The 25,109-nt window shown below is 37.5% G+C and overlaps 1 protein-coding gene across 1 annotated transcript in view; it reads right to left on the reverse strand.

Moving 5' to 3' along the window:
- The window catches only part of LOC137253407 (probable multidrug resistance-associated protein lethal(2)03659), a 76,591-nt gene extending 52,154 nt beyond the window's left edge, over positions 1 to 24,437 (reverse strand). The window contains exons 1-3 of the mRNA XM_067790282.1: positions 24,283 to 24,437; positions 16,144 to 16,342; positions 13,953 to 14,038 (exon numbers count right to left, since the gene is read on the reverse strand). Of these exons, the coding sequence (XP_067646383.1) occupies positions 13,953 to 14,038; positions 16,144 to 16,220 (163 nt within the window). The 5' untranslated portion in view covers positions 16,221 to 16,342; positions 24,283 to 24,437. The remainder of the gene's footprint in view (positions 1 to 13,952; positions 14,039 to 16,143; positions 16,343 to 24,282) is intronic.
- Between the last annotated feature and the right edge of the window lie 672 nt (positions 24,438 to 25,109).

Genomic DNA, 25,109 nt, shown 5'->3' on the forward strand with positions numbered 1-25,109 from the left:
GCAGACATATCACGTCCAATAATAGGCGCTGATTTGCTATCCTACTACGGCCTTCTCGTTGACCTCAGAAAGCAACGCCTTATCGACGGAACCACTTGGCTACTTACCAAAGGCACCACCAGGAGCGTAGATGTGCAGTCAATCAAACTGCAACAACCGCACCAATCATCTGCGTTTTGGAATCTACTCGCTGAATTTCCCATGGTTACACGCCCAGACGGCATTCCTGTGCAAGTTTCACACACAACGAATCAATCAAATTCCTGTAGCAGAGGAGGACGTACAGAAAACGGCCATAATAACACCGTTTGGGTTCTTTGAGTTCCCATTTATGACATTCGGTCTTCGAAACGTGGCCCAAACATTCCAGCGTTTCATAGACGAGGTAACTCGGGATTTGCCATTCGTTTTTGCATACATCGACGATTTATTAGTGGCATCTGCAAATGAAACCGAGCACCTACAACACTTGCGTATTGTGTTTCAGCGTCTTCAACGGTATGGTCTGGTTATAAATGCAACAAAAACGCATTTGGGTTTAAACGAAGTCGAATTCCTCGGCCACACTATTTCTGCACACGGCACAAAACCACTTGCAGCTAGAGTGCAGGCAATAATCAACTACCCTGGACCGTCAACCATCACTAAGCTTCGTAACTTTATTGGAACAATCAATTTTTACCGCAAATTTATCAGACACGCATCAACGTTATTAGCACCACTAAATAAGCTACTTGAAGGTCCAAAAATTTCGGGAAAAACTCCCATAACTTGGACTTTATCACTCGAAAATACATTCGCAGAATGTAAAAAGGCCCTTGCAAATACAATACTATTGGCACATCTAAATCACAACACGGAATGGGCAATATTTTCAGACGCATCTGAAAGTGGAATAGGTGCCGCCCTCCAGCAACGCAATGGCGATCACTGGCAACCGTTTGCTTTCTTCAGTCGCAAGCTTTCAGCTTCCGTGCATACGATCGCGAACTTAATGCGATTTACGAAGCAGTTCAATATTTTCGCCACATTTTCGAAGGGCGACACATTGTCATATACACGGACCACAAACCGTTGATGCATGCCTTCAAACAAAAACCTGAACGTGCGTCACCATGGCAATTCCGAAAATTAGATTTCATAAGCCAATTCACGACTCAAATTATGCACATCGCTGGCTCAAACAACATAGTTGCCGATGCGCTCTCTCGAGTCGACGCAATCCATAAGGCAGTTACGTCTGAAGAGCTCGCACATGCTCAGGCCAATGATACAGAGCTTCAACAGCTAATCACCGACTCCAATACTTCACTAGAACTACGAAAAATAAGCAGCAATTTCACAGACGTTGTTCTCTACTGTGACATATCGACAGGCACCGCACGGCCTTTCGTTCCGCAACCACTGAGGCGGCGGATATTCGACACCCTCCATTCAGTTTCATATCCAGGTCGTCGAGCATCCAGGCGCCTTATAACAAGTAAGTTCGTTTGGCCATCGATTAGCAAAGATTGCATTAGATGGGCAAAAGCGTGCATTGCATGCCAGCGCAATAAAATCGCCCGCCATACAGTCTCACCCATCGCAACCTTTGAACCACCATCAAGTCGTTTTGAACACATCCACATAGATTTGGTGACTCTCCCACTGTCAAAGGGACACACCAAGTTTCTAACGATAATTGATCGGTTTACTCGATATCCAGCCGCCGTACCACTCATAGATGGCACAGCTGATCGGGTTGCACATGCACTTATGTTAACGTGGATTTCATATTTTGGCGTCCCAATTCGCATAACTACCGGCCTGGGAGGACAATTTGAGTCAGATCTTTTCAAAAAACTCTCTGACCTCCTCGGTTTCCATCAACGCACAAGCAGTTACCATCCTCAATCAAACGGACTTATCGAACGCTTTCACCGGCAATTTAAATCATCCCTTCTGTGTCATGGCGAATGTTGGTACGATGCAATTCCCGCAGTTCTCCTCGGGTTGCGTGCTGCTTTCAAAGAAGACATCAAAACTACACCAGCAGAAATCGTTTTCGGTGAACCGATTCGACTACCAGGTGGGTTTTTCGCACCATCACGTAGAAGCATTGATGCAACCGAACTCGTCAAAACGCTCAGAAAAGCATTCCAAAACCTACCACCTACGCCTGCATCTCGACACAACAAAGAGAAAATATTTATTTCAAAGGAACTTGCTAACTCATCGCACGTATTCATCCGTAACGACAAAGTTAAGCAGTCATTTGCATCACCATACGATGGACCATTTCTCGTGGTAGAGCGATTTAACAAATTCTACAAAGTATGCTTCATGGGAAACCTACTACAATATCCATCGATCGACTCAAACCAGCTTTCCTTTGTAATGATAGAAGCGAACATGTAAATAGCAGTCCATCAGGGGATAATCAACATCACAATAACAACACCGAGTAAAGAAGCCCAAAAAGAGTTCGTTTCCAAATTTCATCAAAATAATTATTTTTGTATGTACGATCATTTTTTTCTGTATGTAAAATTTTTTTTCCCGCAGTGGAGATATGTGGCGGCAACCACATATTACGAATTTACATAAATAGCTATAATAGTTTCTTAGTGTTCATTTTAGAATTAATACCTAATGGGTATAACTAAAGGTTAAGTTATCTTATATTTAACTTTACATTATTATTCCAACTACATTTTAATATAGCATAATAATGCTATCTCTTTCACTCATATGAATTAAGCTATTATATTATTGTTCTCAATAATGTACAATACATCACCTGATGTTCCTTATTTACTCCAACAAGAATTTACAGCAATGCCTAATTAGAATTTACTGCAATGTCAAAAACCAGTTAGATTTTGACTATTGCGTCGTGCTGACGCGTTCCGAATTATTAAATAAATACCAAGATCCTACATATATTCTGTGCTGGCAGACGGTGCAGACGGAGGTAGGGACTAAAGGCTCCATTACTGATACTTAGCATAGACTTGACTTGGCTTGCGAACTGTCACTTACAGTTCTGTTAAATTAACATGGCATGTTACTGATTACTCAAAACTTAACTTGACTTAGAAGTCTGTTGAATTTTGATTTTCTATGTAAGTTCTAAGTGACGTTTACACTTTGAGATGCCATTTGTTTGCTTCCATTTCATTTTGACATTTTGTCATACAAATTGACATTTATTTAAAAATAAATTTCAACGCTGATTATGATGCCAGATATTATGCGCCAAGTGGACTATAATCTATGCTAAGTATCAGTAATGGGGGCTTAAGAGTCTGTTTCCCTGACCTGCATGATTGCTGACGGAAAAGAGGGGGGGGAGAAGACGGGGGCAGGGGCTGATGCTCAGCATTGCTACCAACTCTACTACGAAGGTAGTAGTTATGAGTGGTATCAGCTGTTTGAGTTGTTGGCGCCGTGGGGCGCGAGCAGCAGCGGGTACTTGTTGTGACTTGCTGAGCAGCGGGGCTGCTGGAAGGTAGTGAGGGGCGCTTAGGCGTAGAATACGGGACGCCCTTGGGCGTGAACATCAAGGAGCCACAAAAGGTTTATAAAAGTTACGTGGACGTCGGGTTCAAGCCCAGAACAACCTGTCCGATGCAACCATCCCTTGCACGAGACACACTGAACCGAGTATGACCGTCCTAAAAAGATTCTTTTCCGGCAGATGCAGCAAAACCATTTCTCAGGACCGGGGTCCTGCTGCATGGAGCTGCTGGGAGGATAACAATTTGTGGGAGGGACGAAACAAATTAAATGGGGTCACACTGAAATGACAGTCCTTGGTCGGGAAAAATCCTGAATCGCTCCGGTACATAGAACCGACTGCCTTGGGAAGCGAGTAGCAGGCAGTCATAAGTCATGGTTACCGAAATTTTCTTGTAACGCATGCAAAACAAAGCTGTATAAGTGGTCATTGGGAGAACGTGAGTACTTTTCCTTTTCAATGCCAGCGCTCTGGAGAGAACCTGAAAACCATGTAGATGATTGCTACTTTTGTTTGATGAAAGTTACGGGTAGGTAGGTTGAACTGGCCGGTCCATGAGGACCTACGGCCGGTCCATGAGGAGTTACGGGTGTAATGCAAAAAATTAAAAAAATATATAAATATCCTTATGTATCATCAGTATCCAAGCCACGTTCCACGTACTGCTGATGATTCATTTTCAGTTTGTCCAAGTATAAGTGGAAATGTCCTGCAAACTAACTCCATCGCCCCGAGCAGTGAAAGCGACTTCGTCATTGAAGCGACACATCTAATTTTGCAAGATGAACTAAGCGATTTGATTCGTGATTTGAATTTGTCGGAACAAAAAGCAGACTTGCTAGCATCACGGTTGCAACAATGGAAATATCTAGACTCTCGAACACAAGTTACTGTATACAGAAACAGAAATCAGGCACTTCGACCGTTCTTCAAAAAAGAACACAACATAAGTTTCTGTAACGATATTAATGGTTTATTTAATCAAATGAATACACCGTACGAAAACTTGGGTGATATGAGCGACGAACAAGGAGAGCGGCTACACCAAGATCTAGCCAACATTGAAAGACGATACCAAGGATTTTGGGATGAAGGCATGATGAGCGACTACTGTTGGACTCTAATACGCGAAACAGATACTAAACAATACAAAAGGCAAAGTTTCACCAATCTTCATTTCTGATTTGTTACATTTAAGTTATTGAAATGAATATTATTTCACAAAAATCTTTAAAAATGAATTTTTTGACTGTATTAAAAACTAGAATCAATCTTAAAAAACGGAATGAAGAATCGGATTCAGCGTCATAAATTGTCTTAAAAACCACTTTTAGTTGCCTAGATCCAAAACCGTGAATACTTGTGTTATTAGCACATCGGGAGCACTAAAAACTACCCCAGCAGCAGCATTGCATGCCTTCCAGCACATTCTGTCTGCAGACCCAATGCCAAAAAATGTTAGCAACTACAACAAGACTTACATCACATCGTGCAGCCGTGATGAGTACAGACCATATGGCGATATCAGTATAGCACCATCTACTGTAGGGCAAATAGACTACACGGTCCCAATCTTGAACTTTGAAAATAATATTTTCCCAACAACAGAGTAAGAGAGTTGCCGCGTATACCGGTAGCTCCAAATTAATGGAAAAGGTTGAGATGCTGTTTACTATATCGATCCAGAAATAAATAGATCCCACAGGCTACTAGATTACTGCAGTGTCTTCTTAGGCGGATTTGTTGCTGTGAAGAAAGCAGTAGAAATTTTGTAGGAAATGTGCTTATACTGAAGTTGCGTCAGAATAAATATTAATAGACACGCGGCGATGAAGTTAATAATCTCACACAGTACTTCATCAAGAAGTGTTCTGAAATGTAAAGCGGCATTGTAGAAACTTCGTTCAGGCCGGACCATACATCTGTACTGGGTTTTTTGCCATAAAGTGATTGAAGAAGATAAAAAGGCCGATGCTTGACAAAGTGGGATGCAGTACTCTATGAATCGACGGTAGACGTCCCAATTCGTTTGGGAGAATTCAAAAGGTGATAGGGGAGTTGCGTACGACCCTTCAAGCAGAAAAGGCGTGGATATATTCAAAATTTCCAAGATCGATATTAGACTTACAAAGTGGCTCATACCTCTGAAGAGAAAAGACTTAAGGCTTACCATGGGCTTACTAACTGGACACTGCCTTCTGGCGTCACATGCTTATAAGCTAGGCCTCGTAAGTACAGCAGATGTATGAAGTACGATATGCAGAAAGAAACGGTTGAACACGTTTGCGTTCGTGCCCTGCGCTCGCGCTCGCCAGAAGTTGCCAGATCTCGTAGAAAACTTTTAGTATTTCCCAAGGGGACGGAGCTATTATATAACATAAGTCCTGCCTTTATTGCCAAGCCAATTCAACCTAACTTATTATTAAAAACTTGTCCCCTAAAAATTTCGAAATTTCTGCGAAATATTGAAAGTTTGATGGATTTCCCCATATATGAAAATTCTGCGACTGCAGGCAAGAGATTTTTCAACTATCCAAATATTATATTAATGTAAGCAGTTGACTGTAGATATTGTAATTTGAAACATGTTTTGTTATATAAATATTTAAGACCCTTTTATTGTGTTTGGTTCGTGCGCGCTGTGAAAAGAACATTCTTAGAACTCTATCTATGTATAAACATACATACATATATGTACGTTAGGGTACCTTACTAGAAAAAAACCTATATATATACATACCAATTAAAAATTTACAATCTTTAAGACCAGGGCTGATCAAAAATGTTTATATTGAATTGCAAATCACAATACATATACAAAATTATATGTACAATGAAACTTTTTAAAATTGAAAAAAATATAAAATTTATTTTAAAGAATTTTGATGGTCCCCTTAATGAATAAATTTTGAATTAAAGTTTTTCTCAATACTACAATATTAAAAAAAATGTTTTTGGTGCCAATTGTTAGTGTTAATTTCAATATCATACCGAAGTGCCTCGGCTTCATACGGAAGTGCTTTTTCGTTGAACTTTCAAATTAGGGTAAAAAGTAATTTAATAATCATGCATAAAATCCTTTGCAACAAAAACTGTGTCGACCAGTGTAATTTTTGTAGAAAAAATTCTCGACCTTAGATGTTCCATAGAGTACTCTGAAGGAGTATCTGAAGTAGGTGATTCTGGTCTAGAAGATCGCAAAGTAAATTGACGATACCTCTAAAGTTTAGATTCCTCTGAGTTATTCGTCAACCTATTTAATGAAGAAAAGCTAAATGCAGCATATACGGTATTTCATCATTTATTTTGATCCTCTGTCATTCAAAGTGTGGCGAATGTTGACATCACTAGGCTGTTAGTAAATAATCACGCAACAATAAAAACATGAAACATATGCAAGTACACATTAATGCTAGCAACACTTATGTGCAAGGCAACGAAGAGATCTCTCACACACATGGATGTAATCATCAGCCGAAGTAGTAACTCACACATACACATAGCTGGTAACCAAGCAGGAGATACAGGAGGTGAAACTTCTAGACCTTTGGAGAAACAAGCGGACGAGGCAACAGAGAGTATAAAAGCAGCGCAAGCTGAGTAATAACTATTCAGTTTTGATTTAAACACGCTATTGGTTGTGAAGTATAATTGTGAAGTACTACTCCCAAAGTAATCTAAATAAAACCAGTTTGCAATACTGAATATTGGAGTAGTTTACTCAACAGTTTAGCGATTCGAACGTTAGCAGAAGGTGCATAAATATCAGAAATCCCCAGAATTTGTTACAAAAGATTCTCTTCAGGGAAGAAATTAACTAAAAGAGGTTACGACCCCTCTGTGACATGACAACACAAGAGTAGTAAGCGGCGTTTTCTTTATGGCAACTCTGCATCACACCAAGTTCAATAGCTTAGAGGGCAAGGCTTGTGCCAATATTGAGCGCATTAGTGGGCCACTATGTGAAGTAGTGACTAACTGGGACTCTCACTTTGGTGTGGATATATCGGTGGGTGAGAGAGAAAATGTTGTTCAGGGCAGTTGCATAGTATTGTGAGCAACGACTGGGGCCGTACTCATCGTGCTGTTCGTACAGTATATCGTAGGCTCTTTGTAGCTTGTGCTACATATGATATCAAATGGTTACTGCTGCTCATAGTCTCAGGCGTATCCTTAATATACAATTGTATTTGTGTTGTTGACATATTTAATACGTGCTTTAAATAGCTGCGGGTAATATAGAGGGATAATCGGTATGAATTGAGCCGGTCGATAGAATCGTTAAATGGGTTTGTTTTGTATGTGTTTAGCCGGAGCAAATGCAGGGTAATAACTGGTGGTGTTCATAAAATTAATTTCTATCTGTAGTTTTCTAGGCCACCGGTCCGCAGAAGGTGATTATCCAGCTTCGGCTACGAAAGTCTTTAAATGTGATTCCAAGGGGAGCAGATAGCCCGCGGAGCTTGCTCAGTTTTCGCTCATTTGGGAAATGTTGGTGGCTGTGGTTGATAGAATTGTTTAGCTCGAATGTGCACTTGCATTGCAACCGGGTACCATTGCCCATAGATTGGAAAAGGTTTTGGATAAACCTTCAACCCCATGAAGGTGCTGGTATCCACTCACATCATTAGTTGTTTCCAAGGAAGGCTAATCTTGGGCGCAGGTCATATGTCCTTTGAGCAGTGTGCATTGGCGCATTGAAAGTGAGTTACATTCGGTATTCCCGTAAAATAGTCAACGACTTTTCAGCTTGTTTTTAGCATTTGAATTTTTTTTTTTCTCAGTTGGTTTGCGTTCATTTTGGAAGCCTCTTGCAAGCATAGCTGTTACTCACGATATTCGACGCTTGCATCCCAACTCCAGCTTTAAAATATATGAAGTCACTCTTATATCTAACGTCGAGGCTTTGACGTATCTTACTACACAAAGTTTGTGGAACGTAAAGAGGTGCAAAAAGTTGAGATATCCCTCGTGTTCCAATCAGACGTGATCCAGATACGGATAGAGATTTAACATGCAAATGCAACAACAATGTGACCCATATGGATCAATTCGTTGTTGTATTTGCATGTTAAATTTCTATCCCATCTCTAGCTAAGTTATAATTTAACTGGAGGATAGCAATCCCTCAAATAGCGTAATTTATTATCTTCGTTTTTACGAGTACAGGGTAACCAACTCCCAGTTAAACCGATAATTGCAAATATTTTCTAGAACAAATCGCAAAAATTTATTGTGGAAACACGAAGACCAGCAAAAACAGCTAACTTTTGTTTACTAATTTTCTTTGGTTACAGTCGCTGTTCCAGTTAACACAGCGAAAAGCTGAATTTCGATACCTTATGGATAAATAACTAGCTGAAGAATATGAAAACGGCCGTTATAGAATCTATCCTCTTTGGATACATGCGGGATCGGGATTGAACAATTTATCAAACGCTTAACTCAAATGTGCAGGTTTTTTATAATGTAAATCACCAAAATAGATATCAGTTACATTCTTTATTGTATTTTGTCAGCTGTTTTTGATAGCACATCTACGTTTAGACGTTTTGTGCACATCAACATATGCACATGTGTGACTCAAGTGGCCACTGCTAGCCTAAAACTCAAGTGTTCTCCAAAATATCACATTCAAATTCTTTAAAATATCAAAGTTGTGCTGACTGACGGCTACAAAATTTCAATTTCTTAAGAACGTGCATATGTATGTTTGAAATTATCTCTACATACATACTTACATACATACTAACATATGTAAACCCTGCAAAAAATGCGATTAGTCTAGGATGAATCCGAGATGAGTCGCAAAGGAGTATGCGACTATAGCCAATTCTGATCTCTTTATATGAGTTGGAGTGGTCGCTTTTGTTTGAGCATGTCCTATGGAGAGACCAATTGTACCTGCTTACGCCTGAACAGGTAGTGTCGGACAGGTCCTCTTTATACACCTTCGGATACTATCGAAGAGATCCTTGTTGTAATGTTCGACACTTCCTCTTGGGTACTGTTCGACACGCCCTCTTTGTACCCCTACGGGTATTGTCGGACAGATCCTTTTTCTACTCTCCATTATACTCTTTCGGGTACTGTTCGACGCGCCTCCTTTGTACCCCTGCGGGTACTGTCGGACAGATTCTCTTTGCTCGCCTATGGGTACTGTCGGACAAGTCCTCTTTCTACTCATACGGGAATTCTTACCGATTTTACAATTTTTTAAAATTTAATACAATATTCTAAATTTTGTTTCGTATTGGTTTTTGTACAATAATAAAAAAAAAAAAATATTACGATAGTGGAACATATGGTCCTAGAATTTTAGGTTCGGTATATAGCTCCGTATTGTTCTTAAATAAATCTATTCAATCACATTTAATCTTTCTATTTTATTCTTTTCGTTGCTGTTTGTTATTTATTGTTTTTTTTTTTTTTTCAATTGGCTACATAAATTTCAAACTGACTGATGCCAAATATACCCAAAAGGGACTAGAGGGGATCAATTATACCCCAATGTGGACAAAAGAGATCAATCGTAGACCGCTCTCCTTAGGGATTAATTGCACGATTTTTTGCAGCGAAGTGTAATAGAAAACAAAAAATGTATTAGGGTGATATCGGATAATACGGTACAAGTGTAAACCGATGGTTTCAAATTAATGGGGCAGGTTTGCAATATACCATGCTGATCTGGTAATAAGCAGATCGTAACAGCCGCCACACAACATATCACAGTGTATTAACAACAGGCGATCATTTGGATAGCTGTTTGCTCAAGCTAAACAAATTTGCAGTGAGAGTACATACACAGGCCTTTGCGCTATTGCACCAATGCTCCGACGATGGTGCATACCAGCAGAGGCCGTCAGGGTGAGGAGGAAGAGGAGTCAATTCTTCACTTTCTTTGCTAATGTGCAGGAGTACAAACAACACGACTCAGATTTTTGGGCGCACGGTTTTTCAGAGGTTGGAAATGTGGAACTTTCACTACTACTTAAGTTCATCGGAGAACGCAAATGGAAGTAATCTGGTTGAACGAATGTGCGGACAAAGGCATTCAGCGAGGGCACTCACTATGGACAAAAATTTATTCTTGTGGAAATGTGGGAAATTCCACGCACCACCTCTTAACTTTACCTAACCTTGTGTAAGATAAATGAATCATCAGGAAAAGTAGCACTTAAAACTTATAAATAGCACTTACAATATTTTTGTTGGGGCATTTTAACAAGCAAATGCACATAAAAAACCGGCGTGAAATTTCAAAGTTCATTGTGCATTTATTTATAATATAATGATGCTTGCTAAAGTTTTAAAAATGCTATAAAACAGGTGCCTTTGCATATATTTATACTAACAATGTCTTAATATAGGGCATTACTATTGAATATATAATATTATGTATTCGAAACAACACTGTGTTACAAAGAAAAAAACACCCTACACGCTTCATTACCTAATTGAGTGAACTAGAGTTCACCCAGCGGTTGAAATCCTATCCGTACAGATGTCACTGTACCTTCCTTAGCTTTCTTCTCCTTTCCTTTTAAATACTTTTACTTCCTTGCTTGCCCTTTTATTTCATTGCCTATCTTTCTTTTCTATTTTTCCTTCCATTTTTTCCATTTCTTATTTTGTTTTATTTTATTTAGGGCTTTACTCTGTATTGCGAACGATAGCTCAGACAAAATCGATTTCTCTAGCAGTGGAATCATACTCGTTCGGCCTTTACCTTTTTTAATTTATGTCAAATAGGAAGGTGAAAGCGATTGTCAAATGATACCATGCCAGCATTTAACATAGTTGTTCCTTTGAATTATAATTTGGCCGTTAAAGGGGCGGACAAATTTCAACTTGACTCAATTCGTGCGATTTACCTAGATTTAACAATTTTTTAATGGAAATACACTGGGATGAATTACTGGAGGGACTTGATACCTCTAACTGCTTCTCCACGTTCAAATCCATTCTATTTAGTCACTGTTTGGATAAAATTCCGGTAAAGAGAAAGAGGTCGTATAAACTTCCGTGGCATTCGAAAGAATTAAAAAAACTGAAGAACATAAAAAATAAATACTTGCGTAAATTCAAACGCTCAAAGAATCATATATTACTAAGTACAAGCACTATTTAAATATATTTAATCATTTAGATAAGTTTCTGTACAATAACTATATTCATAATATTGAGTCGAATATTAAATCGACCCTCCGGAGTTTTCTTTGATGATCATCCTGCGCGATCTTTAAGTGAGGCAGCCAACTTATTTGGTGAGTTTTTTAAGTCAAATTTTTCTCCGGATGATAATAATAAAGCGTTTGATTTTTCAATGAATGCTGTTAGTGTTCTGAACTCACCTCGATTACGCCCGTTTTCAAAAGTAGAAATAAGAACGATGTGCTTAACTATAGACCAATATCCAAGTTGTCCACGATCTCTAAAATTTTTGAGCATGCTGTGAACGCCAAGTTGAGTTTTGTTGTTAAATCCCTTATATCCCCCCACCAGCACGGGTTTGTTGCTGATAGGTCTACGGTTTCAAATCTTGCTGTTTCTAGCGAATACTGTGTAGAGTTTTTCTCTGCTGGACTACAGGTTGATTGCATTTACACTGACTTCTCCAAAGCTTTTGATAGGTTCCTGACACAGTTCTGATAAAAAAAATTAAGCTGTCTCGGTTTTCATTCAACGTTTCTTTTGTGGATACGTTCTTATTTAAGTAATAGACACTGCGTTGTTACCATTGATTGGAAAATTTCTAGTTCGTTTGTTGCGACTTCTGGCGTTCCCCAGGGAAGTATACTAGGTCCACTTTTATTTATATTATTTATTAATGATATCAGCAGTTGTTTTTCGTTTGCAAAGTGTTTACTTTATGCAGATGACTTAAAAATATTCTCAGCTATTAAATGGCCAGAAAATGCCATAAAGCTTCACCAATGGGGCCAGAATTCCCGTCTCTCTTTAAATACGCTTCCAAATTATTTATTAAAAAAAAACTATCTAACTATGCAATTCAATGTGTTGATGAGGTTAAAGACCTGGATGTCGTCTTCGACAAAAGGTTTTCTTTCATTAATCATATTAACTACGTAACATCGAAAGCGTATTCTATGCTCGGATTTGTACGCCGTAATGCCTAAAAATTCTTAGACCCCTAAAGCTTTAAAGCTGCTCTACACGTCATACGTTAGATCTCATCTTGAATGTGCTGTCTCCATTTGTAGACCAAGCAACCAAACGGCCATTTATAGAATTGAGAGAATTCAAAAATGTTTCCTTAAATATGCCCTTCGGCCGTTAAACTTTTCGGAGCCGATTCCTTCCTACTCTGCACGTCTTTTACTTTTAAGGCTCAAGTCTTTGGAAAATCGTAGATCTATACTGTGCTTGTCATTCACGTATAATAATACACAGCCCACAGAAAAAAAACGTGGGATGTTCAACGGAGGAGACAGGTCAATTCTTAAGGATTTTTGGTCGCTGAACACGAATCCGTTGTCACAATTCAAAAGTTAGCTCTTGTCTTTTCTGGCCAAGTTTTAAGCCTGCATCATTTAAGAACAAAATTCCACGGTATTTTTGATCGAATTTGACTGTTTTTAGGTTAGGATTAGTTAGTTTGAGTCACAAATAACGTTTTAATATATGTTGAGGATTGAGTGATCAATATCCAAGGTCATTATTGTATTAAGTTACGAGATTGAACTCGTGAATTGTGCATATGTCTCAAAAACTCGAAAAACGGGAGTTTTTTGATGTTAGAAAAAAAACAAGAGCTAACTTTTGAATTCTGACAACGGATTCGTGTTCAGAGACCAAAAATCCATAAGAATTAACCTGTCTCCTCCGTTAAAACAGGCCCCTTTTTTTGTGGGGCTGTGTTATTAATGGCTACATTGATTGCCCATATTTGCTGGAAAGGATTCGATTTAATATTCCCCAGAGATCTCTCAGAAATTCCATTCCATTTTATTGCGATTACTTTAGAACAAATTACGCTGGAATGCTCCCATTACGCGTGCTATTCGGGAGTTTAACTCAATAAGTAATTCCGCTGATCTAGATTTCTCTATACAAACGGCTGAATTTATGAATATTTTGAAGTCTGCTTTCTAGGTACACCGATTACTTTTAGGCATAAGTATTTTTTAAATTTTCTTTGCATTATAGTTTGTAAGGATTAAAATTCATAGACTTAAATAAATAAATAAAAAAATAATAATATATAGATATCACAACGAAAACCAGATCAAAATATTTGTGAGGAATTCTGCGTGCGATATCAGCCAATTTTGGCTGCTATTTCGAAAACGCACTTTTTCGAAGCTGTCAGCTCACTTTTTATAACAATTTAGTTGAGAAATAGATTTACAGAATTTGATTTAAATAAAATTATTCTAAATTAAAAAAAATAATAATAATAATGTATAGTTTCATATAGTAAGTAGCTCACCTGATCTATGTGAACTCAGGGCTCGATAGAGATCATTCTCATCCAGGATCTTTTTCCGTCCTTTGAAAAATACTGGCATTGTAAAGCTGAAAAGAATTTGTGAAATTTTTATTATAAATTGTGTCTTTAATTTCAAAATACTTATGTAATTATATAATATTTTATGGGTTATAGAGAAGATTATCCTATCTCAACAACGCCTTGCGCTCCCCAGATCTAGAGCAGCAAGTAACATAGGTCCTCATAGGCTTCTCGTATTTGCCAGAGGACGGAGTTATTTGAAACCAACGGTCCTGGTTTCTGATAAAGTTTTTCAGTTTAGTCGTTGAGCAAACTTCTAGTAATACAATGTACTCATTCAGTCTAAGTGAGGTCCTCGCGGATCGGCCAGTTCAACCTAAGCTCACCTAGCTGCCGATCGGAAGTAACTATTTTTCAACTTTATTGGTTGGAGAATCAGAACAAAACACAAGAAAACTCTTAAGCTTCCTAACATGAGATGAATTTGTACTTGTGGTGCACTAAACACGACACCGACTGAACTCTCATAAATAAACAGTACATTAAAAGGTCAAGGTCAAGATGTTCGAGATAATGACCAGTAAACAATTATATCACCAGATTACTTACCAGTGGTCCTCAACGAACCACTTGCTTTCACTGTAGATTTGTTAAGCTTGATTGAAGCTTGTTCATTTCCTATCCGAACATGGCCATAAAGACCTTGAGACCTCGCAATCATCTTGGTTGGTCCACAGCGAGTACGTTGGCCTAATCTCATATTCCTCGATTTTTCTCAGAAGATAAATCAGCAGTGGTCATACAGAGCTGTCCGCCTCGCTTATGTCCATTTCCGTACCTTTCGTTGCTGTACCTAGGGACCTAGGAAAGGGAGGCACTAAGGTGCCTTATGAAAATCAGCGAGGCTCGATATTGCCGCAGGATATACGTCTTTATCACTTTGGATTCGAATGTTTGTAAGGCGGCCTTGAATTATTTTAGTCGTAAACCCCCTTTCGCGACTAATCCCTGCACGCAACACTTGTAGTAGCTTCAAGATAAAAGTTACGTTTAACCCTTCTTGAGGTGCGCTACCCACTGCGCCCCACATACCGATCATGGTAGCCTTTGCACCTTACCTTTTATGTTGACTGCTCTTTTTGTCTAGAGCCTTCTACCAAACAAGAGCTTCATACGTTCGTATCGGTGTAATGACTATGTTGTACGGTGACAATCTTATATAATATAGACAGCCAGGTATAGTATGCTGCCAGAACTTCCTTTAACCTCACTTCAATGTTGCTTGTCGAACTTAGTTTGGAGTGAGGACAGGACAAGTTCCGTTTTTGTTGGACTTAACACCAGCCCGTTTTGTCCTGCCTATTGCGAAATGCCTCAAAGTGCCGTATCCATGAGCTCGCTAATCGTTGCCAAGAATTTACATGTGATCAGAATTACTAAGACGTTGGCGTATGCGACTACTCTCGTTCCTTCTGTCCTAAAGATATCTAGAAATTCATTAATTACCAGCATCCAAAGAGGCGATAGCACGCCCTCCTGAGGTGTGCCTCTGAGCAATTCCTAAAGTTGCGTTAACGATGCTACTCCTGAGCTTAGAATCGATTCATTCAACTATAGAGTCTTGGGTTTCATGACGGATGAAGCGATAATTAGAGTCACTGCGGCATTCGGCCTACGCATACGGACCGCTAAACTTGAAGTTGTTTCAAATGCCTATAGACTATCGTTTCGAGACTGCTTGGGTGGATACAATCAAAAATAGGGCCAACGGGAACCGAATCTCAATTTTAAAAGATTATACTATGGTTGCAAAACTGATACATGGATATAATGTAGGTCTTAAAAAAAAGTTTAGGCTGTGGTCCATTGTCAGAGTTCGTTAGGAAAAAATGAACTCTCAAATATAGAAGTGTTTGCGGAACCTTACAAGTTGACACACATACAAACATTTAATTTTTTTATTATTGTGATTCTCTGATTGATGCAATTTGCATGTTAAATTTGTATCGGTATCTGAGTCGGGTTTCATTGGAACGCAACTATAATGTGTAATAAGTAACAAACTCCGTAAGAAATTACAAACATACCCCGCTTGTCGTACACTAATTAATACTAATTTAATCAAATTTTGTTATTATTAGTTAGCGAAACTTTAAAAACAAAAACTTACCAAAACATGAGCGCCGAAAGTGGATTAGCGCTTTCACGCGGATTTTCCGGCAACTCATCCGCCTTAAATGTTTGCATGGCGGTGGTGACGTCTCTGTGCGGTTGTTGTTATAATTTGTTAAGTTTTCTAATTGGCAGTGATTAGTTATTTGTTATTAATAAAAAATTGTTCCTGGAACTTTACAACACTAAACGATTAACTGCAATAAACAATAAAGGGATGAAGTTATTTCGAGAGACCCATATAATATTTTTTCACTGTTTTTGTTAGATACATATACAGCGGTGGTCATATAAATAGCACACCTTTATTTTTCATACTTTATTTGCAATTGATTTTATATTTGACTTTTTTGTTGGGTTTTTAGTTAAAAACGATGATTTCTTAATTTAATTCCATACAAATTCACAGAAACACATTAAGGGTACTCACAGTCCCTTTTTAAAGTTATAAGTTTTTAATTTTACCACACTATCTGTGTGCACACCTTTTACTGTTTTTATACTCAGTTGATGTTGGTTGTACAGGTATAAACGAATCGAGATAGATATAGACTTCCATATATCAAAATCATCAGTATCGAAAAAAAAATTGAGTGAGCCATGTCCGTCCGTCCGTCCGTTAACACGGTAAATTTGGAGGTATCTTGATGAACTTTTGTACGTAGGTTCCTGGGCACTCATCTCAGATCGCTATTTAAAATGAACGAAATCGGACTATAACCACGCCCACTTTTTCGATATCGAAAATTTAGAAAAACACAAAAAGTGCGATAATTCATTACCAAAGACGGACAAAGCGATAAAACTTGGTAGATGAGTTGAACTTATGACGCAGAATAGAAAATTAGTAAAATTTTGGACAATGGGTGTGGCACCGCCCACTTTAAAAAAAAGGTAATTTAAAAGTTTTGCAAGCTGTAATTTGGCAGTCGTTGAAGATATCATGATGAAATTTGGCAGGAACGTTACTCCTATTACTATATGTATGCTTAATAAAAATTAGCAAAATCGGAGAACGACCACGCCCACTTAAAAAAAAAATTTTTTTAAAGTCAAATTTTAACAAAAAATTTATTATCTTTACAGTATATAAGTAAATTATGTCAACATTCAACTCCAGTAATGATATGTTGCAACAAAATACAAAAATAAAAGAAAATTTGAAAATGGGCGTGGCTCCGCCCTTTTTCATTTAATTTGTCTAGGATACTTTTAATGCCATAAGTCGAACAAAAATTTACCAATCCTTGTGAAATTGGGTAGGGGCTTAGATTCTAGGACGATGACTATTTTCTGTGAAAAAGGGCGGAATCGGTTGAAGCCGCGCCCAGTTTTTATACACAGTCGACCGTCTGTCCTTCCGCTCGGCCGTTAATACGATAACTTGAGCAAAAATCGATATATCTTTACTAAACTCAGTTCACGTACTTATCTGAACTCACTTTGTATTGGTGTAAAAAATGGCCGAAATCCGACTATGACCACGCCCACTTTTTCGATTTCGAAAATTACGAAAAATGCCATAATTCTATACCAAAGACGAAAAAAGGGATGAAACATGGTAATTGGATTGGTTTATTGACTCAAAATAGAACTATAGAAAAAAACTTTGTAAAATGGGTGTGGCACCTATCATATTAAGTAAAAGAAAATGAAAAAGTTCTGCAGGGCGAAATAAAAAACCCTTGAAATCTCGGCATGAATGCTGTTCATGATATTACATATATAAATAAATTAGCGGTACCACATTTTGGTCGATATCTCGAAAACGGCTTCACATATACAACTACCACCACTCCCTTTTAAATCCCACATTAATACCTTTAATTTGATACTCATATTGTACAAACGCATTCTAAAGTCACCCCCGGTCCACCTTTATGCCGATATCTCGAAAAGGCGTCCACCTATAGAACTAGGGCCCACTCCCTTTTAAAGTACTCATTAACACCTTTCATTTGATACCCATATCGTACAAACAAATTCTAGAGTCAGCCCTGGTCCACCTTTATGGCGATATCCCTAATTGGCGTCCACCTATAGAACTATATCCCACTCCCTCTTAAAATACTCATTAATACCTTCAATTTGATACACATGTCATAAAAACACGTTCCAGGGTTACCCTATGTTCATTTTCCTACATGGTGATTTCCCCTTATTTTGTCTCCATAGTTCTCAGCTGAGTATGTAATGTTCGGTTACACCCGAACTTAGCCTTCCTTACTTGTTCAATGTTAGTAGTGTACCATTGATTCATCGAGCTCTGGATCACGATCCAATCTCATTGGAACGACCAGGATCAGTACTGTGAGGGTTGGCAGCACTCAACGAATGTGTACACATGATAGAGTGTCTGTTATTTTCCACCTTTTTTCCCCCGAATCGCTCCATAAAATTTTACTGAAAAAGTTAAAACAACTTAGCAAACCAATAACTAGTATTATTAGATCCCATATTTACCTATATAAACCAAGCGTTAAGCAGTAGACTCAAATGATAAGAGCTTATAGATTTACATGATGGCAAAAAATAAATGTGGCTTATCAGATCTTTATTTGAAAGAGTTCTGGCTTACCCTGGTAAGTTGAGAACAACATGAAATATTCTTAGCCTCTCTTCAAACCCGACGGACGGTATTCAGACCTTCTCTATCTATCAAGCTGTCTCTCCTCTGTCTTACATTCCTCTTTTTAACTCCATTCTGAACTGAATGCTTGGATCTTCAGAGTATCACATTGTCGACAACTTAGGAATATGAAAAGAGACTGCTGAAGGCAATAATCGATTGATGATTTTGAACAATATCACGAAGTTTCGTATGAGCCTCTAGGAAGCTTGTAATACGAAAGCTCGGGATTGACGATATACAGTCCCCAGATCAAACATTTATCTATGTACACAAAGCGTTAAGAGGTAGACTCATTGAGCGGAAAGAGGTGGATAGTGTAAAAATATATAGCGGCAGAGATTTTGAAGCAACGATGCTTCAAGGCTTATAGATTTAACTGATAGCAAAAAAGAAACCTGTGTTCTATCATATATTTATTTTCAACAGTTTCGACCTACCCTGGAAACATTTGGACTAGGGGTCTGAATTCCATAGTTACAATTGTGCTCTCACTGCGTATGTGATAGGACATTCACTCTCAATTTTTAGAGACCCATGGTTTAGACAAACATGAAATACTCCCAGCCATGAAATACTCTGTTGACTAACAATTGATAATGTCACCAAAAGATAAGCAATGAAAGCTGTTGAAATAACAGATTTCTATCGACATAAGAATAACAGTAACTGCTGATATGACAGAGATCTCTGTGTCAAGATAGTCATAAGGTACTGAGGTGAGTGCCGTGAACGTAAGTTTATCTTTAAAATTAGCCGATGTATTTGCATAAAGGCCGAACCACAATGAAGTTTTTCATATATATGCGTTCAACACAATATTATGCATCCCAATAACATTAGCCGTGTTTTTTTTACACCTATGTATATACATTTACGTTTGCGCGTAAAAAAAACGCTTATCCTCACTTAGATAATGTTTAGGAGACCCATGTAGCGGCAATTAGCTACAGAACATGTTGTACCGAAAAGTGCAGACACAAATCTCTGGTGGCCATAGTGTATTGCGATGAATGATGGACACACACCATCTGTAGTGGTAATACAAATAATTAGTGTAGAGGTGAAACATAGACACATATTTCAGTTGCATCTGAGTATAATGCGTATTGAAATTTAGGAATACTAATTTTACGCGCATCAATTTCAGAAGACTAGATAAAGTTTAACGCTTAGCAGTCCATATAAAGTTTAAGCGTAAGCGAATATAGATGTAAAAAAACACAGCTATTGCCACAATTACACAAGATGTTACGTTTGCAAATATAAAGAAGTTCAGACTTATTGAATTTTGTAGCTTATTCCGCCTTGACCATTCACATACACAATTTCGCGAACCACTGCTATAAACATTCCCACTAAACAAGAAAAATACTTGCTAACATATTTTGTGTCGAATTCATTTGTTAAATTGCAGTTTTTAACTGTGAAAATTGTTGGAAAAGTACCAACGAGTGGGAAAAATAATTTTACTTGCAAAGTGTGAAAGCACCCTTAGTCAAAGCAAATGTCGAATTTTTCTTCTTATGCTTTGCTTGCAACAGAAGTTGGGAGTTGGCTACTTTATCATGTCATATGGCGCCATCGTCGCCCAATCTGCGGTGCTCCATATAAATTTATGTGTAATAGACTGGGCCGATTTATTAACTGATATTGCGCCATCGATTGTTTTTAATTTTTCGACCAAAACACTCCCCAAAACCCAAAAAAAAAATTTTTTTTTTTTCAAAAAACTGTTATCTCCAATGTTTTTACAAGTTTTTTTAGAAAAAAATATTTTATGGGTTTTGGGGAGTGTTTTGGTCGAAAAATTTACCCTTTCGCCATTTTTTCGCAGGCTGGAAAATTTATTTTTTGGGTATGCGTAGTGGAACGTTTTTTCCTGAGCCCAAATCCTATCGAAAAATCGATGGCGCGATATCGGTTAACTTTCGTTCATACAAATCGATCCAGGTTAATGTGTAATCTACTCATCACGCATAAGATTGCGTTAAATGCATCCATATCAGAAACTGCTTATTTGACGGGGCTTTAACATTGAAAGTTGTTTGCGGTTGAAATTACCTTTGAAATCAATTCTTTTAACAGAAAAATCAGTTAGATTGCTTTAGAATCTGTCATTTTTACTGAGTACTTTTAACTTGAGAGCAACAGTTTTTCTTCTGTTGAAATAACTAAACAAATTTGTATTCTTGACAAAAAAAATTGTTGAATTAACCATAATCAATTTTATCAATTTTACTGAATGTCTGTTAACTCCAGAACAAAAAACCTGATTTCTTGATTTTACTAGCTTCATTTCTTTCGGTGTATTTGGTGAACATCAATGAGCATACATTGATAGATTTATACATACATGTTCATGTAAATTGTATGTAAGATAAGCTTTTATGTATCACAATTTGTTAACACTGATATGAACATTTGTACAAAAACCATATTGAAGATATACTTTAAGCCTACTCATCGTCAAACATCACGGATGTAGATATGTTTTATTTATGAAAATGAGTTAGCACTTATTTAGAAATTACGGAATAAAAGCTAGTAAATCATGCTGCAAAACGTATTTTTGTTTTTTTTTGTTTTTCTTTATTAAAGAAAAAGCGATAAAGTAAAAAACTGAAATAATTTAAACGTCATTATGACTAAGCGCACTGTTGTTCTAGCAGTGGCAATATACCCAATTCGACAAGCACTTTCTCATGGCCCTAATGCCTTGCCCATTATCAAACCTCTTCACTGAATATTTTTGTTGTTGTTGTTGTAGCAAATAACAAATGATAATGATAATGTTAACAAATTGTCATCAATATCCTCTAATGGGAGTCCAAGGAAGCTTGCAGTTTCTACATGGGTGGACCAGAGTGAGAGGAGTGTTAGAGGCGTTGGTTCCACATTGCAATTAAAGAGATGGTTGGAGTCGTGTGGGGACACATTGCAGGTAGCACACACATTATGCATGTCGGGGTTGATTCTGGATTGGTATGAGTTTAACCTGCCACAGTACTCAGATCGAAGTTGAGCACACTCAGAAAAAACTTGAATGAAATGACACTTAAGAAATTTTATCCTCATTCGCATGGCCAAATTTCTTCAAAATGAGGGGAAAAATTCTTCAAATTGAGGAATTTCCCATTCCCATTTTCTTCAATCGGGAGACGTTTTTTCTGAGTGCAAGAGTGACGCGCGTTTCCCTAGGGAGAGTGCGTTCCTCTTCTGCTAGTTCTGGCTAGGTTTCTTTAAAAGATCCGACGGCTGTTTCTGGATACCACAGAGGACCTGTTTGTCCTCGAACGTGCATGGGCACGGTTCTAGCTAATAACAGGATACAAATCTACATCGATAGGTCCAAAATGGAGTCAGGTATAAGTGCTGAAATCTTTTCGTATTTACAAGAGACTTTCATGTTATTCAAACCGCCGTCGTACTGTAGTATGTTTCCGGCAGAAGTCTTTGCGATTTGGCAGACCTGCAAAACACGCGAGTTCCGGACATAAATGACAAATTTTCTGGTAACTTTTCTGACAGCCAAGCAGCAACAAAGGCGTTAGCTGAACCATACACTAGCTCAAAGCTAGTTGGTGCATGCAAGAAACTGAAAGCTGCGTAACTCGACACTCTGGAAAATCCATTATCTAGGTTCCGGGACATGGAGGAGTCGATGGACATGAGATGGCACGTAGGGGATCAGCGGAAGGAAGTGAGGAAATAACCAGCGTCGAAGTAGGCATACCCTAAGTGTACTCGGGGAGAAATTCGAAATTTGTACGTCAACAAAAGCAAAAGTGGAAGATTACCGCGGGCTGTGCAATTTCAACGGCTACAAAGGCACATTACTATAAAAGGAGAACAAGGATTCTATGGATCTAGGGATCCGACACGCATAAACTTATAGCGGCCTGCACCGGTAAATGGGCTTTAAGCACTCATGCGGAAAAGGTGAATACTCCGCATAATGACTAATGCAAAAGTTGTAAAGACGTAACTACAAAAAAACTGTTGAGCATTTTTTGTACAAATGCTCGGCTCTAGCCGCTTCATGGAAATTCTGGGTAGATTATCGGTAATAAGGAGTCCATATATTCTTGATTTTATAAACAGCCCGGCTGCTTGTAGTGCATAGGCGATGTAGCACTCAGTAGGTGCAAACAAGTTTTATGGCATCAAAACGACTTTTCATTAGCTACTTGGGCACCCTGGGTCGCAGCCCTTATAACTATCTATTATCGCCAAAGCTGATCAACCCCTATACACTTATAGCACTTTTTTTTTGTTTTGCCCTGAAGAATAGGCACAGATACAAATTCACTCTTTGAATATAAAAAAAATTTCATAGCACTCCCATATGCCCTCACATATAAATTGGAGTCATATGAAAGTGCTTGAATTTAATTTGAAAGTGCAAAGGAAATGCACTTCCATATGAAGCCAAAGCTCTTCGGTATGATATTCAAATTTACGCTAATTGACAACAGAAAACTTTTCAAATATTTTAAGGCAAAATTTATACAGTAAGGGGACCACCAAAATTCTTTAAACATTTACGAATTACTGAATTTTTTTTTTCAATTTAAAAAAGTTTCAGTGTATATATAATTTTGTATATGTATTGTGATTTGCACTTCAAAACAAAAATTTTTGAACAACCCTGATTATTGCTAAAATTAAAAAAAAAATGTATTTTAATTATTATTTTTGCTGAAATTTTATTTATATGCACTTTTTTGTTTGGAAAATTCAGCACAACAATTTCCGATTTTTTTTTTTTTTTTTTTTTGTTTAATTGCTATTTTGCTGTTTTTCTATATTTCATTATAGACACTAAAAAACTTTTTTATTTTGTCTCCAATCGGATTAATATGTATTAGTTTTTTTTTTTTTAATTTATAATATTTAATTACTTTTATTAAGTTTAGTTCACTAAGTTTTTTTTTGCATTTTTTTTTTCATTTCCCCAAAATTTCTGCGACGGGTAATTTCAAATATTTGAACATGGTAAACTGTCCGCTGTGAATTAAAACATTTTAATTTACATATTTATCTCAATTGATATTCAAAAAAAAAAACCATCACAAAAGATATATACATTAGGGTGGGTCGATTTATTAATCGAAAATGTCCGCTAAAAACGTTGGCCAAAAAATATATATATATATTTTTTTTTTTTTAAACTGTTATCGCCAACGTTTTAGCGGACATTTTTTTGGTATACCCTATACATAAAAATTTTACAATCAAATGAAAATTTTTTTAGTAGGTCATAAAAAAACCTTAACAACCAAAGTCGAAAGAAAGTCAAAAAAATAAAATTTCGCAGGCTCGAAAATTATTTTTTTGGGTATGTGTAGTGGTACTTTTTTTTCCTGAGCCCAAATCCTATCGAAAAATCGATGGCGCGATATCGGTTAACTTTCGTTCATACAAATGGACCCACCCTAACATACATATGTACACATATCCGGCCCAATTTCATTATTTCAAATATGCACTAAAATTAATTTTTACCAAAAAATGCACACTTCATTTTATTCAGGAATAGATTTTTTTTCAATCACCAATCACTTAAATACAAAAACAAAAAAAAATTCATACCACCAATAATCGAGTTTTCAAATTTCTTTACTTTCACGCGCGATCATTCCATTCAACACATTCTGATCTTCCGCCGGCAACAGACTATTTCCAAAGAGCACTCGCTTAGCACTTTTATACCCATCGTCACTGCCGCGTGCTCTTGATTTTATACACGCTTGTTTTGTATAAGATCTAATGTCTAAGAGTGTGCATATCAAATCGGGCATGTGTATTCTCTTTGTTTTGGTTTTTGCTGCTTTTTATACGTTCTCTTGTATCATTTATTTTATTATAAGCCCTAATTACTTTAGTATTGTATTTGCTTTGTATTTTATCTTAGCACAAGTAAAAGTTTTACCAAAACCTTTTAAAGAAGGCAAAGTTCCTATGAAAGCAAGTATAATATACCCAGCTGTGCAGTTCCTTGGAATTGACGTGTTCTCTATTTCCATTTTTTCAAGGCCTTTTCCTTAAACCAGAAACACGTAAAGTAGGTTTTAATTTAGAAGAACAAAATAGGTTAGAAGGGACGGTGCATATATTTAACAAGTAAGGAAGGCTAAGTTAGGGTGTAACCAATCATTACATACTCAGCTGAGAGCTTTGGAGACAAAATAAGGGAAAATCACCATGTAGGAAAATGAACCTAGGGTAACCCTAGAATGTGTTTGTATGACATGTGTATCAAATGGGAGGTATTAAAGAGTATTTTAAAAGGGAGTGGGTCATAGTTCTATAGGTGGACGCCTTTTCGCCAT

This window comes from Eurosta solidaginis, chromosome 1 (genome assembly GCF_040869045.1).
Source record: "Eurosta solidaginis isolate ZX-2024a chromosome 1, ASM4086904v1, whole genome shotgun sequence".
In the NCBI taxonomy this organism is placed as follows: Eukaryota; Metazoa; Arthropoda; class Insecta; order Diptera; family Tephritidae; genus Eurosta; species Eurosta solidaginis.